At 38.9% G+C, this 13,788-nt stretch overlaps 1 protein-coding gene across 1 annotated transcript in view; it reads right to left on the reverse strand.

Moving 5' to 3' along the window:
* HSD17B12 (hydroxysteroid 17-beta dehydrogenase 12) overlaps positions 1–13,788 on the reverse strand; it is a 172,877-nt gene that overhangs the window by 55,688 nt on the left and 103,401 nt on the right. The window contains exon 4 of the mRNA XM_024254837.3: positions 2,247–2,354. Coding sequence (XP_024110605.1) covers positions 2,247–2,354 — 108 coding nt within the window. The remainder of the gene's footprint in view (positions 1–2,246; positions 2,355–13,788) is intronic.

Consider the following 13,788-nt stretch of genomic DNA (forward strand, 5'->3'; position numbering starts at 1 on the left):
TTATGTATTGATACAAGTGCTAGGATTCTAGAAATGGGGAAAAAGCATTTAGAGACCATGTGTCCTGTATGCTCATCCTTAACAGATCTGTCACGCCTGAACTCATATTGAAGCCTTTCCATATAGGTGGCAGGAAAGAACAGCTAAAGAGTGCCTTGTACAATCCTCCAGCCCCGCAGCAATGTGATGCCCAACATTTTCCAATGCCAATGCCATAGTCCCAGAGCATCTATAGTTTCCGTGAAAAGCAACTAAAGTTTATGCAAAACTAAACACACCTGTGATGAATTTAACTATTTCTGAAAGTAAGTCATTCTCTAAAAGCACAAGCTCAAGAGAAGCAGTAAGATTTTCTCCCTCAGTCTTTTTTCATTAGGGATTCTCAATCTCCCTTCCAGCCTAAGCTAGCCTTTATCCCCTAGACCATCTCTAGTTTGAAAGGAGGTTAAGATGAACCATGACAGCTTCCATACTAACTGTAAGTTATGATTGCTGATTTGGAATTTTACAGATGTCAGTGGTGACTTATGTATTCCAGATCTAGGTGAAGGAAGTCAAGATTTTTTTGTAGATGTCAGTGGTGCTTTACGTATTTCAGATCTAGGCTAAGGAAGAGGAAACTGTGAAGGACTCCTGGCAACACATATATTTAAGAACATGCAAACACAAAGGCAAAAACCAGACCTGTGTTTGCATTCATTTTTGCCTATTGGTCTTCCTATAAGTGAGGGAGTAGTGGTGTCGGTATATGGGGCATGGTGATGTGTGATATGGACCAGGCAGGAGCTGGGAAAAGATAGCATGTGAAAGCCAGGTGCAACAGTACTATGAGGGGCTATACTTGTTTAATTGATTTCTAACAACTGTCTTATCTATTATGGAAATTATGTAAAAGACCATTCTTTTATAGGATGAGGAAGGGAAGTGGGGTCTTTCTGACTAAAGAAATGTTAGAAAATGTTTTTTAAAATTATCTTAATTTATCCAACTTTTATAGCCCAACTAAACAAACAATGGCAATTAGTTGGTTCCCACCAGTTTTGGCAGTGGGATAAACAGATTTAATGAGGAAGGTTAGTTTTTTTCGGAACTAGATGCCCTGTTTCTTTCTAGAAATGACTCTCAAAGAGTGGTGGGAAGGTTAACAAAGCCCATTTTTTCTTTCCTATACAATTTTCTGAATTGTTTCCATAACAAAGTTCAATATTCTGATTATCCAAATAAAAGCATCTGTTTCTGGTAATAAGAGCAAGGTAGCTGAGATGTAACAAAAGGGGTATAAGACTTAGAAAAAAAAATACAAGACTGAACCCCAGCTGAACCACTCAATCTTTATGTGCCCTTCTAAACAATCCATTTTCAACTGGGGCAGAGCTCCACAGAGTAGATGAAATTTGGTCAGGGTGGGGTGGGAATCTTATTTGTACGCTTTTCTTATAAAGCAGAGATATACATATAGTACATAATCAGATCTATACAGTGTACTTGTGGTATTAAAATTTCATGAGAGTTAGATTAGGAGAAATCTCTAAAGTCTTCTCAGGGGGTAATAGTGAACAAAAGGCTGAATAAGTTATTCGAAGCCTTCATTTCCTCAACTGTATGTAAATGAGTCAGCACCATCCACCTTAAAGGATTATTACAATATAACTACCATCAGTCCTATTATCTGTGAGCTCCACATTCATGGATTCAACCAATGGTGGGTCAAAAATACTGGGGGCAAAAGAGACGAATCAAAAATATTGGGGGGACAAATTCCACAAAGTTCCAAAAACCAAAACTCAAGTTTACCAGTGTGTCTACACATTAAATCTGCACAAATGAAGTGATGTGTAGGCATTGTTTTAGGTATTAGAAGTAATCTAGAGATGATTTAAAGTACAAAGAAGGATGCGCATAAGCTATATGCAAATACTAAGGCATTTTATATAAGGAACTTGAGCATCTGCAGAGGTCCTGGAACCTATACCCATAGATACCCAGGGACAACTGTATATCTAAATATACACAGAGAATAAGAGAAATAACAAGGAAAATAACCAAAATTCTATGTTGTTAATATAGAACTAAAAACACAGATTCAAACATATATATTAATGTCACCTAGTGATATTATTCACTGATAATGTCTTATGTAATCATAAGACAATTTTCTCACTAGTCATTTTACCACTTAACATCCAAAGTCATAAAGTCAAATAATAAATACAAGAAGAATCTATAAATGTGGCAAAAATACAAACCTAAGATGCCGATTTCAAGACCAGACAAGCCCGTTTTAATTTTATCATAAATATCTTCTGATGCAAAGTCAACAGCAATGGTTCTTGTCTCCACTTTGAATTTTTCTTCTAGGGAAAAAGAAAACACAAACGGAGAGAGATAGGGAAAATTAGTACATGGCAGTGAAGATTAACGCATTTGATAGCATTATCCTTTCAGACGTTTCTCCCCACCCAATTTGATACAAAATTTAGACCAGGATAATTTTAAGCAATCATGAGACCATCTAAGAGATGATATAGAGTCAACACATTAGTTCTGCAATAAAAATTCTAATGTCGTCACAGAGAGCTGGCTGAATGTACCTTAATCAGTTCTTCTTTTGTAAATCAATAATGAGAACTACTTTTAGACCCTTAGGTACAAATAATAAAACATGATTCATATCATAAAGTTATATACTCTTCAAATATCACTGGCTTTGTGATTTTAATTGTAAATTGGTGCTTTGTAACTTCAGGAAGAAGTCTTCATGTTGTAAAATATTTTAAAGTGTGATACATTAAAACAAAAAGTCTATCTTATCAGAATGGAAATAAAATGAATGGGATCTTATTAAAATTTGGGAGCTTGGGTAATACTTAATAATCACTACATTTTAAAATCCACACAAAATGCACAGTAATAAAAGAATAAAGTAACACAAGAAACAACTCAGTATTCTACTTTACACAAGTCTATTAAGGTCCAAACAGTGCTGATGAAAATAATAGCTTCAGAAATGAGACCCTGGAGGAACAAAACTCATCTGAGTTAATGTACAGTATTTACTTTTGCCTTCAATAGTCAGCCCCTGTGAAGAGATAGCACAGGCTCTGAGGTCACATAGACATGAGCACCAATTTCATTTCCACATATATTTGCAAAATGACACATCCTCTTTGAGCCTCAGCATCCTTTTGTGAAAATGAAGATAATTCTACCCAAACGATGATGTGAGGCTCACATGATACCTATGGTACGCAGAAGGCAGTCCATAAAGGCTAGACTCTCTTTCTCTCCTCAACCATCTCCACTCAGTTTACTTAGTCAAGTCCAGTGAGCTAGGAATGCTTATTCTTTAGAAGTTGCTGAGAATTCAAAAGAATTAATTTTAAAATTCTGCTTCCAAAAATAAATCTTTCTTCAGTCAAAGACAATGTCAGCTCATCACAGAGCATGCAGGATTAATCCTCATAGGAGGTATGTATTCTTGACCTAAAAGGATTTCGGTCTAAAACTAAAGAGTTGGTTCATGAGAGATGTGATTCTTAGTTACACTTAATGAAAAGTAGTGACCCTAGGTAGAAATCCATGAATAAACTGAAAAGAAGAATTGACCTAGAAAATACCTTATTTGGTGTTAAAGGTATACTTACTGTGCTAATATAAATGAGTTGTAGGTGTGCTCATGTAATGGGAAGTTAGAGACAGAGCTGTAATTTCACAACAGCTGGTCCAACATGTCTACTTTAACATTTCACAGAATTTATCACCAGTAAATAAAGAATGCCAACTTTATTATAGCCACAGATTCACAAGGGGAAAAAAAAAGCCCCAAAACAAAAGGTTAAAAATACCTTTGATTAAATGAAAAACTTCATTCAAGAATAACATAAGGTAAATTTATCTATTTATTTTGAAAAGCAAATTATTTTTCCATACTAGTATTAGGTATTGACATTCAGGAAATTTTCTATCAATAAAAGCCAACTCAGAACTCCTGAACCAAATTCACTCTTCTGCATCTCACAGGATTTGCTGAATGTACATACTTACATTGTAGAGTTTTGTATAGATATGTGGCTAGAAAGATTCAATGACACTTTCACAAAGAATGTTATTTAGTAATGAACCAAAGCAAACTCTTTGTACTCATATTAGGATAAGCAAATGGCTTCTGGCACAAGTTTTTCAGGTTAATTAAAATTTCTGAACTCATATCTAGATTTTCCAGAATCACGTTCTAATATAGTGACCACTGCCTTTTTTAAAAAACAACTTTTCTTCACTGCCTTTATTGTGAACCTTTCCATTTTTTTTTTCTTTTAAGAGATGGGGTCTCAAGCCTGGGCTCAAGCCTCCTTAGTAGCTGGGACTATAGGCACACACCATCGTTCCCGGCTTTTCCTATTTAACATAGGTTAGACCATGATACCCACCTCTTCACAAACCTCCAGAGATTACCATCTCACTCAGAGTAAGAGCCAAAAAGCTTTGGCAACAGCCTAATAAATGGCATGAGTTTATTGGCTGAACTCACCTCCAACTACTCTCCCTGTTGCTCCTCAGTTCTAGCCATAGGGGATCCTAGAAGTTGTTTAGATACAGAATGTTGTCCATGTACACTCAGGACTTAAACTTACCATTCCCTATGTTTGGAATGCTCTTCCACATCCCTTGTCTCTGTTGGGTCCTTCTCAGAGAAGCCTGCCTTGCCCACCCTTTAATAAATGCAACCATCCCCCCCAGCACTCCTCATGCCCTTCCCTGCTTTATTTTATCCCATTGTACTTACTACCTTCTAATATACTAGGTAGTGTATTTTAATAATATACATGCTTGTCTATATGTCTTGACTCAAATTAAGCTTCAAGAAGACAAGGACTTGGTTCTGTTTTGTTCAGTTGCTCAACAATGGCACAAATGATCTGGGATCTTCCCACCCTCCTCTCTTTTCCCTTAGGCTGGCTCCTTTCCTGGAGGGCCATTGCCATTCCATGCATCGCATGCAGACAACAGTGTTCGGAGGCAGAGATCGTATGTTTCTGTGATATGTCCCTTTTACAGAGAGAAAATTTCCCCAGAAGAATCCAGCAGACTCCCACCACGTTTCCTTTCCAAGGATTATGGTACATGCAAGCTATTGACCAGGGGCATGGGTGGGTGGACTTTCAGAATTCCATCAACTGCCTCCACCTCCACCATCGAGTTCTGTGAATCAAAAATAGATGTGCACATATAAGAATACAACAGGAGCTGTCTCTTTCTGGGCCAAGGCAATTGAGTAAGAATTATAATGGGGGGTTCTAGAAGGCTAAGGTGGGAGCTAGCTGGCCTATGTTAAAAAAGAAAAGCCGAGAACGATGGCATGTGCCTGTAGTCTCAGCTACTCAGGAGGCTTGAACTTGGGGCTTGGAGACCAGCCTAGAAGTAAATCTAGGCATCTTCCCCCTTCCCATAGCCTATTCCCTGCATGTGACCCTGCCAACAGAAGGCAAGCAAATGGACAAGAATCCTCTAACTTTAAACATCAGTATAAGGGTTTAAAGAATTAAGCACCTGGAACAGAAGTAGATACCAGACACACATAACACAGCCCTCATTTCCACCTTAACACCTTCCCAACCTGTTTTTTTTCATAAAACCACCAGTCTACAACTCAGCAACAGCCCACTGCTAGGGAAGAATAAGCACTTTACCAAAGTTTTTGGAGTAGTACTTCTTCTGGGACTCTGATCCTTGCCTCATTACAAAGGTCTAAGAAAGGACACAGTCTCTCTCTTTTTTCCAGAGTAGGAGTTGAAATAAGTTAAAATCAATATCCTACAAGTGTGTAGGATAAAGATGCACAAACAATTGGATTTGGAGGTTGCAATGAATGAGATGAGCCACACAACTGCCCCTTCAGTGAAACTCATGTTGCCCTAATTGTGGGAGTATCACCAGCAGACAGCTTTTGGGTGTCAGCCTCAGCTGCAGAGTTGCTTTGTCCAAGATCACGCTCTTTCCGTAGCATCCTCATCCAATGGCTGATCCAGGTGAATGTTTAGAGTGATTGGACAGCTTGTACCTACAAGATTCTGATTCCAGAAGTAGTCTATTATCTTATTTTTCTGTTCTTTCACAATGCCCTAGTTTTAGTTATGCTAGATCTAAAATGGGTTTTAATGTTTCTAGTAGTGCAAGTCTACTTTGTTGTTCTTCTTTTTTAAAAATTTATTGCTTATCCTCACCTGTTTAGTCTCAGTTTTGATTGGGATTACATTAAACATTTCAATTAAAGAATGACAATGTGGCATTCCCTCCGGGCTCTCCATTTATTCAAATGTTTTGTTTAAATATCTCACAGTAAAATCTTGTGGCTGTAAATTCTTAAAGAATTCCATGATGAGAATAGTACACACCATTATATACAGATACTCAATACTATTGATGCCTATTGACAAATCAGTCAGTATTTGAAACTGCATGAGCTAGCATCCCACTACTTACAGTTGTGGTTACATATAGTCATGACCCATCCCAACTTTATTTTCAGAGGAAAATAATTCTCAGATGGTCTTGGCCAACTGCCTCTCAGCCTAATGGCTAAAACCAAACACCAAGAAGAAAAAAACTGGTATGAACTGCTCAAGGCAGTCAACTAACTAGAAATGGAGGCAGAAATGCAACTCTGGCATAAAAAGTGGGGAATGAAGCTAAGCTACACTGATACTACTCACTCCCTTTCTATCTACTGCTCCACTGAAAACCAGATAACTACAATTGTGGAAAAGCAGAAAGCAAATATTATTTATAACTATAGTGCTATAGAATAATGAATATCCTCATTGGCCTCAAGCCATTCCATCACCTGCAAGAGCACATGCCCCACTCCTACAGTCACACTGCTGTCTACGACACAGAGTATTCAGAATTCATTCATGGTCAAGTCTGGAATTGACAGAAAAGGAACTGAACCCTCAAATAGTCTCAAGATGCTGCTGAAACACCTCTCAATATTAAAACTCACACATTTTTAGGTGCAAGCCAAGAAAGGTGATAAATATATTCAGAATGGCTTTATGTTTACCATACTTCCAGCTCTGGCCATCATCATTTTCATTTTGCTCAACAAATTGGCATTTCCTTTTAAATTTCTCTTTCTATAAGATAATTTTATAGATTTTAGAAGGACTTTCCTCAAGTTTTTCCCGTAGGTGGCTGGGGATATTAAGTCTGAGAATGTTACAAAAGAAGTCTAATTTACATAAACTTGTGTGTTATTTGTGTTTTTTCTATTAATAAAACCAAAATATACATGTTGACTCTCCTTTGTCCCTACATCTGCTCCAAATAAACAGCCTGCCTTCCCCTGTAAATTTTAGACACTATCCATTATGAAATTTCTGTCATATCACCCTTCCTCACTTTTTCCATATTATAACATTATTATAACATTCTTTAAGATTCATGTCATGTTACTGCATCCATGGACATATTTTTCACTATTCCCATTTCCTCCAAGGTAAAGCTACTTCCACTCTCTGCTGTGCTCCTAGAGACCTTCTATATAACCCTATGAGGCACTTAATATATTAAGCGAAGAGTCTGTTTCTTAAACAGGGAGGATTATTTGTCATATTTGTATTCCCTGCAGCTAGCACCATGTCTGGCATAAAGCAGAGGTCATTCTGCTCAATGTTTGTTAAATGAGTAAATAAAGCTAGGCCAACACAGCTGATTTATTAAAATCATCTTCTCAATACTTCTTGAATTCCTCCCTATAGAAATTACATTTCTTACATGCTGGTAAGAAATGTATGTATAAGACAGAACATTAGGCATATTAAAATATAAGCTAGAGTGGGGTGTGGTGGTGCATGCCTGTAGTACCACCTACTCTGGAGGCTGAAGCAAGAGGATCACTTGAGCCCTGCAGTTTGAGACCAGCCAGGACAACATAGCAAGACTCCAGCTCACACACACACACACACACACAGAAGATTAAATTGAGAGACAATTCAGTTCCTCCATCTGTCATACACGGGTCTGGACTATCATTCTCATATAAATTCAAACATTTTAGAGTTATAAGAAACCTTAGAAACCATCCCATCTCATGAATAAAGTACTCCAAGCTGGCTCAGGGGCACATATATGAAGGTTGAGGATATTTTAGTCATGGACCAATCTCCCTTATTCCAGTCTTGGAAAAGATAATGAGTTGGGGAGAGGAGACTCTTAGAGAAACAGCACTATATTCAATGCATACCAATTTTAGCATCTTAAATATAAATTCATAAAATTCAGTTTGTAACCATAAAAATGTCTCGCACGTTTTTTAAAAAACCTCTCCATTTTCACTAAAATTATGTTTTACAGTATTTAGAGATTTAAAAGATGCAAGACAAATCTTTTGTACTTTCTCTAATTTTAAGGGGAAAAGAAAAACAAAGTCCCCTAACCAATTTCTCTCCACTTCCCTTCTTTTCCTGTCTTCTTTCCCCCCCAACTCCCAGGCCTTACCATATCTTTACATCCCTACTATCCCTTGGGGTGAGACATCCCCCAGCAAAGAAAGCCTGCCTTATATGACTTTGGAAAAAGTGATTGTGTACTAGAAGGGCATAATTGATCTGACTCCATTTTTAAAGGCCCATTTAATTACAATGAGCAGAGATGCTACACAAATAATGGTCTATTTCCTTTTTTATGCTGCCCTTGGAAAAATATTCATGACAATTTTAATCTCATATGAAGAGACCCACTTTCAGTCAAGCCAAAAAATTAATCATAGCTCATCAGGATTCCATCTCAAACCAAGCATTTCTTTATTTTAAGCCAAGGTTATTATATTTTTTTCATTATAGCCTCTTTAACTAGAACAACCACCTGCAATAAATAAAAACCTTATGCTGCGTGAATCTGTTCTATTGATAGGACGTGAATAGGCTCCATCCTTTTGAAAGTTCTGGGTTCTACAGTTGGTCCAGGCATTGTAGACTCTTGAACAAACCACTCTTGAAGAAATTTTCATATAACGACGTTGATTTTTCTGCACTTGGTAAACAAAAGGTCAACAGAAGTACCTGAATTTTATTTTTTGAGGGGAGAAAAAGGCAAAATCTTCTTCTTCTTCATTTTTTTTTTGGAGACAGAGTCTCTCACTCTGTCACCCAGACTGGAGTGCAGTAGTGTGATCTCGGCTCACTGCAACCTCTGCCTGCCAGGTTCAAGCGATTCTCTTGCCTCAGCCTCCCAAGTAGCTGGGATTACAGGCACCCACCACCATGCCCAGCTAAGTTTTGTATTTTTAGTAGAGCCAGGGTTTTGCCATCTTGGCCAGGCTGGTCTCAAACTCCTGACCTCAGGTGATCTGCCTGCCTTGACCTCCCAAAGTGCTAGGATTACAGGCATGAGCCACTGCTCCCAGCCCAAAACATCATTCTTAAGATTACTACACTTAAGATTCCAAGATGCTACTGCTAGCAGTATGAAAGCAGGGTTCACTGGAAGAGCCTGGGATGCAGTTAGAAGCCCTGCACTTGAGTGCCAACTCAACCGGTTGCTGGCCTAAGGCCCTTCACTCAAGCCTTTGAACTTTCAAGAATACCATTTCTTAGCCTATAAAACCACAAAAAATAATACCCACCCTACACAGTTTTTTTGTTGTTGTTTTTTTGTTTTTTTGAGATGGAGTTCCGCTTTTGTTGCCCAGGCTGGAATGCAATGATGTGATCTTGGCTCACTGCAACCTCCACCTCCTGGGTTCAAGCGATTCTCCTGCCTCAGCCTTCCAAGTAGCTGGGATTACAGGCGCCCACTACCACGCCCTGTTAATTTTTGTATTTTTTTTATTAGAGATGGGGTTTCACCATGTTGGCCAGGCTGGTCTCAAACTCCTGACCTCAGGTGATCTGCCTGCCTCAGCCTCCCAAAGTGCTGGGATTACAGGCATAAGCCACTGTGCCTGGCCCATAATAATTCATAAGTTTTAAATTGCACGCCATTCTAATTAACATGATGAAATCTTGCACTGTCCTGCTCTCAGTGTGAATCATACCTTTGTCCAGCATATCCATGCTGTACACACCACCCACTCTTTAGTCACTTAGTATCTCTCTTGGCTATCGGATCAGAAAAAGAGCACATATAGGCATACAGGGTTCAGCACTATCCACAGTTTCAAGCATTCACTGGGGATCTTGTGGCACATCCCCTGCAGACATGGGGGGACTCCTCTATCTGCCAATATCTACAAAGATGGCTGCTTGACAAATAGTTGTTTTTTCCTTAATAGCAGAGGCTGCTGTAGGTATAATCTGTATTGTTAACTCTTACCTCCTTGCATCAGCTGCATATTTTTTCAAGCTGACATGAACATCTGACTCTGCTTTAAAAAGTGATTCATTACCATATCATCCGTGGAATCAATGGTCATGATATACTATTTTTAGCCTTGCCTTTAGCGTCCAAGTATTTCCTTGACTCAATTTGCTTGTAATAAACCTTTAAATTACTGTATGTTATCTATTCCAAGGTGTACATTTTAATTCACTTTTCATCTCTGAAATCAAGGTGTTTTATAATTGATGGCAAGTCAGTTTAATTGGTGAATTTTCTTTCTTAGTGGTTATAAGCTGGATTGTTGCTTCATGACCAATGGTATCTCAGATTTGATGAAAGAAGTCTGGGAACCCTGCTGACAGTCACGCTTCTCTCTCTTTTTTTGTGGGGGGAGGCAGTGGGCAGTGGGACAGGGTCTCACTCTGTCACCCAGGCTAGAGTGCAGTGGCATGGTCATGGCTCATTGCAGCTTGAACTTTCTGGGTTCAAGAGATCCTCCCATCTCAGCCTCCCAAGTAGCTGGGACCACAGGTGCATGCCACCATGCCCATCTAATTTTGGGGGTTTTGTCATACTGCCCAGGCTGGTCTCAAACTCCTGGGCTCAAGTGATCTACCTGCTACGAGCTCCCAAAGTGCTGGGATTACAGGCATGAAACCACCATGCCTGGCCCACCCTTCTCTTTAATGTCACCAAATGACCTGGGTCAGCTTCCAAATACAAAATTCCTAGTACTCTAAGGATCATAATATTCCACCACCACTGCTAGTCAAAGAGACAAAAAGATTTCCCATTCTAAACCAAGGCCCATGTGCTCATTCATTTATTCAGGAGCACGGCCAGTTGCAATCTGGCAAAGCATCTCACTCCCTAAACTGTAAGCTCCATGAGGGCAGGATCTGTGTCTGTTTTTTGCTCTTTACTACTGTTTACTCAAAGCCCAACAGTACTTGGTACTTTATAGGAGCTCAATAAATGTTTTGATTGAATAAATTCAAGAAATACATACTAAGTACTGTCCATGTGTCAGGATTCACCCTGAGGACAATAACAAATACCCCAAATAGGTTATATTTTGATGAAGGAGATATGTGTAAACCCAACTGCTGCTCTAATAAATATAAACAAAGCATCAAAGAGAAAGCAACTCATTCTTGCAGAGTGCTATTTTACATAGTAGGTAACATTTTTGGAGTTTTTGGTGAAGAGTAGGAATTGACCCTACCAAGAAAGGGCAGATGTTGGCAAAACCAGAAAGTGCAGAAAACGAACAGCATGTTTTAAGAATCTCTGTGGATGGCACAGAGAAGCAGAAAGAAAATGCGTAGAAGAGAGCTGGTGGAGGTTGTATGGTCCAAGATAACAAATAGGACTAGCTACTTAATTTGTGGGACCCAGTGTAAAATAAAAATGTGGGGCCCCCTCGTTCAAAAGTTATTAAGAATTTCAAGATGGCAATAGCAGAGCATTAAACCAAGTATGGACCCTTCTAAATGTGGGGCTCCATGCAAATGCTCAGGTCACAGGCCTATGGAATCGGCCCTATAACAAGTTTATATTTCCTCCTGTGTGTTATAATTACTTAGAAGAGGTTATTAAACTGGGAAGTTACAAGATCACACTTCTTTTTTTTTTTTTTTTTTTTTTTGAGGAAGGAAATGATGGTGGCAGAGTAGAAGATACACAGCTTGTTATAAAAAGTGACAGGTGGCAGGCGGAGAACAAAGCAGCTGCTTCATTAGTCCCGTGAGAGAGGAGGGTCCCATGGAGAGAGAGACAGCAGTGGGAAGAGGAAGGCAGGCTGGGCTGGGAGGGACTTCTGAGTGAAAGCCCGCAGGACTGTACAACTGAGCAGACAAACAGCTCTATGAAGAGAGAGAACACAGGGGTTTTATACATTTGCTTTAGAAATCTGGTTAATGAAACATCACATTTTATAGCTAAAACAGTCTTTCTAGTTCTGCATATGAGGTAATCTTCCTGTGATTATGTCTCAGCATTTTTTTTAATCATATGAAATGTGTCTCTCTGTTATTTTTTAGTAAAACTAATCTTTTCTTGAGGTTAGTTACTTCTCTCTCTTTGTTAGCTTGAAAAATGAAATGACTACCAAGAAGATTTGGGCCAGAGCTGACCAATTTTCCATGCAGGATAACCGTGACCTACAAGTTAGAAAGCAAAAAGAGATATTCTTGTAACCCACCATACTATTTCTCCCTTCTTCTTTCACACATAAAGATAGCTAAAATTAATTAGAAGTCAAATATCACACAGTACCTTTATTTTAAAAATGCTGATTGAGCTAATTTTTTAAAAAAGTAACCTCTTTTTATTTTAACCTGTCACTTTGTTCTTACGAGATTCCACTCTGGTTTTGTAAAATCTTGCCACAGGAAAAAAGTATTCTTTTCAAGGTCTGGATCTCCCACTTTGGTAGTTAGAAAAAAGAAGCTCAACAGTTGATTTTATTTATTTTCTTTAAAAAGGGAACTTTGGGGGCAGAAAACTCACCATAAAGTTTAAAATAGCTATTGAAATGAGTATTTACTTTACTATTATTACAATTATTATTATTATTTTTTTTTTCCTGAGACAGAGTCTTGCTCTGTCACCCAGGCTGGAGTGCAGTGGTACAATCTCAGCTCACTGCAACCTCTACCTCCCAGGTTCAAGCAATTCTCCTGCCTCAGCCTCCCGAGAAGCTGGGATTACAGGCGCCTGCCACAATGCCTGGCTAATTTTTGTATTTTTAGTAGAGACAGAGTTTCACAATGTTGGCCAGGCTGGTCTTGAACTCCTGACCTCAAGTGATCCACCCACTTCAGCCTCCCACAGTGTTGGGATTATAGGTGTCAGCCACTGCGCCTGGCCAAGTATTTACTTCATTGCCATTTATGCTTCGATCAAGATAGTTCAACAATATTTTGTCAAGAGTAGAATAATCTTTCTGTTCAACACAGAAAACATTCTCTCTTCATTTACCAAAAGAGCATAGTTTTTACATATTAATACAAAATAAAAGCAAAGGCAGTTGATACACAATCTGTTCTCCAATACTTTCAGAACAAAGAATAAGAATTTAAAGGCCAGGCGAGGTGGCTCACACTTGTTATCCCAGCACTTTGGGAGGCGGAGGCGGGTGGATCACCTGAGGTCAGTAGCTTGCGACCAGCCTGGCCAACGTGCTGAAACCCAGTGTCTACTAAAAATACAAAAATTAGCCTGGCATGGTGGCACACGCCTGTAATCCCAGCTATTCTGGAGGTTGAGGCATGAGAATCACTTGAACCCAGGAGGTGGAGGTTGAAGTGAGCCAAGATCATCACTGCCCTCCAGCCTGGGCGACAGAGCAAGACTGTCTCAAAAAGCAAACAAACAAAGAACAAAGTCATTTTGAACCTAGGATTCCCTAAAAGGTACCATATAAAATGTATAGAGATATAGTTAATATTCTACCAACAAGACAGGAGT

Source organism: Pongo abelii, chromosome 9 (genome assembly GCF_028885655.2).
Source record: "Pongo abelii isolate AG06213 chromosome 9, NHGRI_mPonAbe1-v2.0_pri, whole genome shotgun sequence".
Lineage (NCBI taxonomy): Eukaryota > Metazoa > Chordata > Mammalia > Primates > Hominidae > Pongo > Pongo abelii.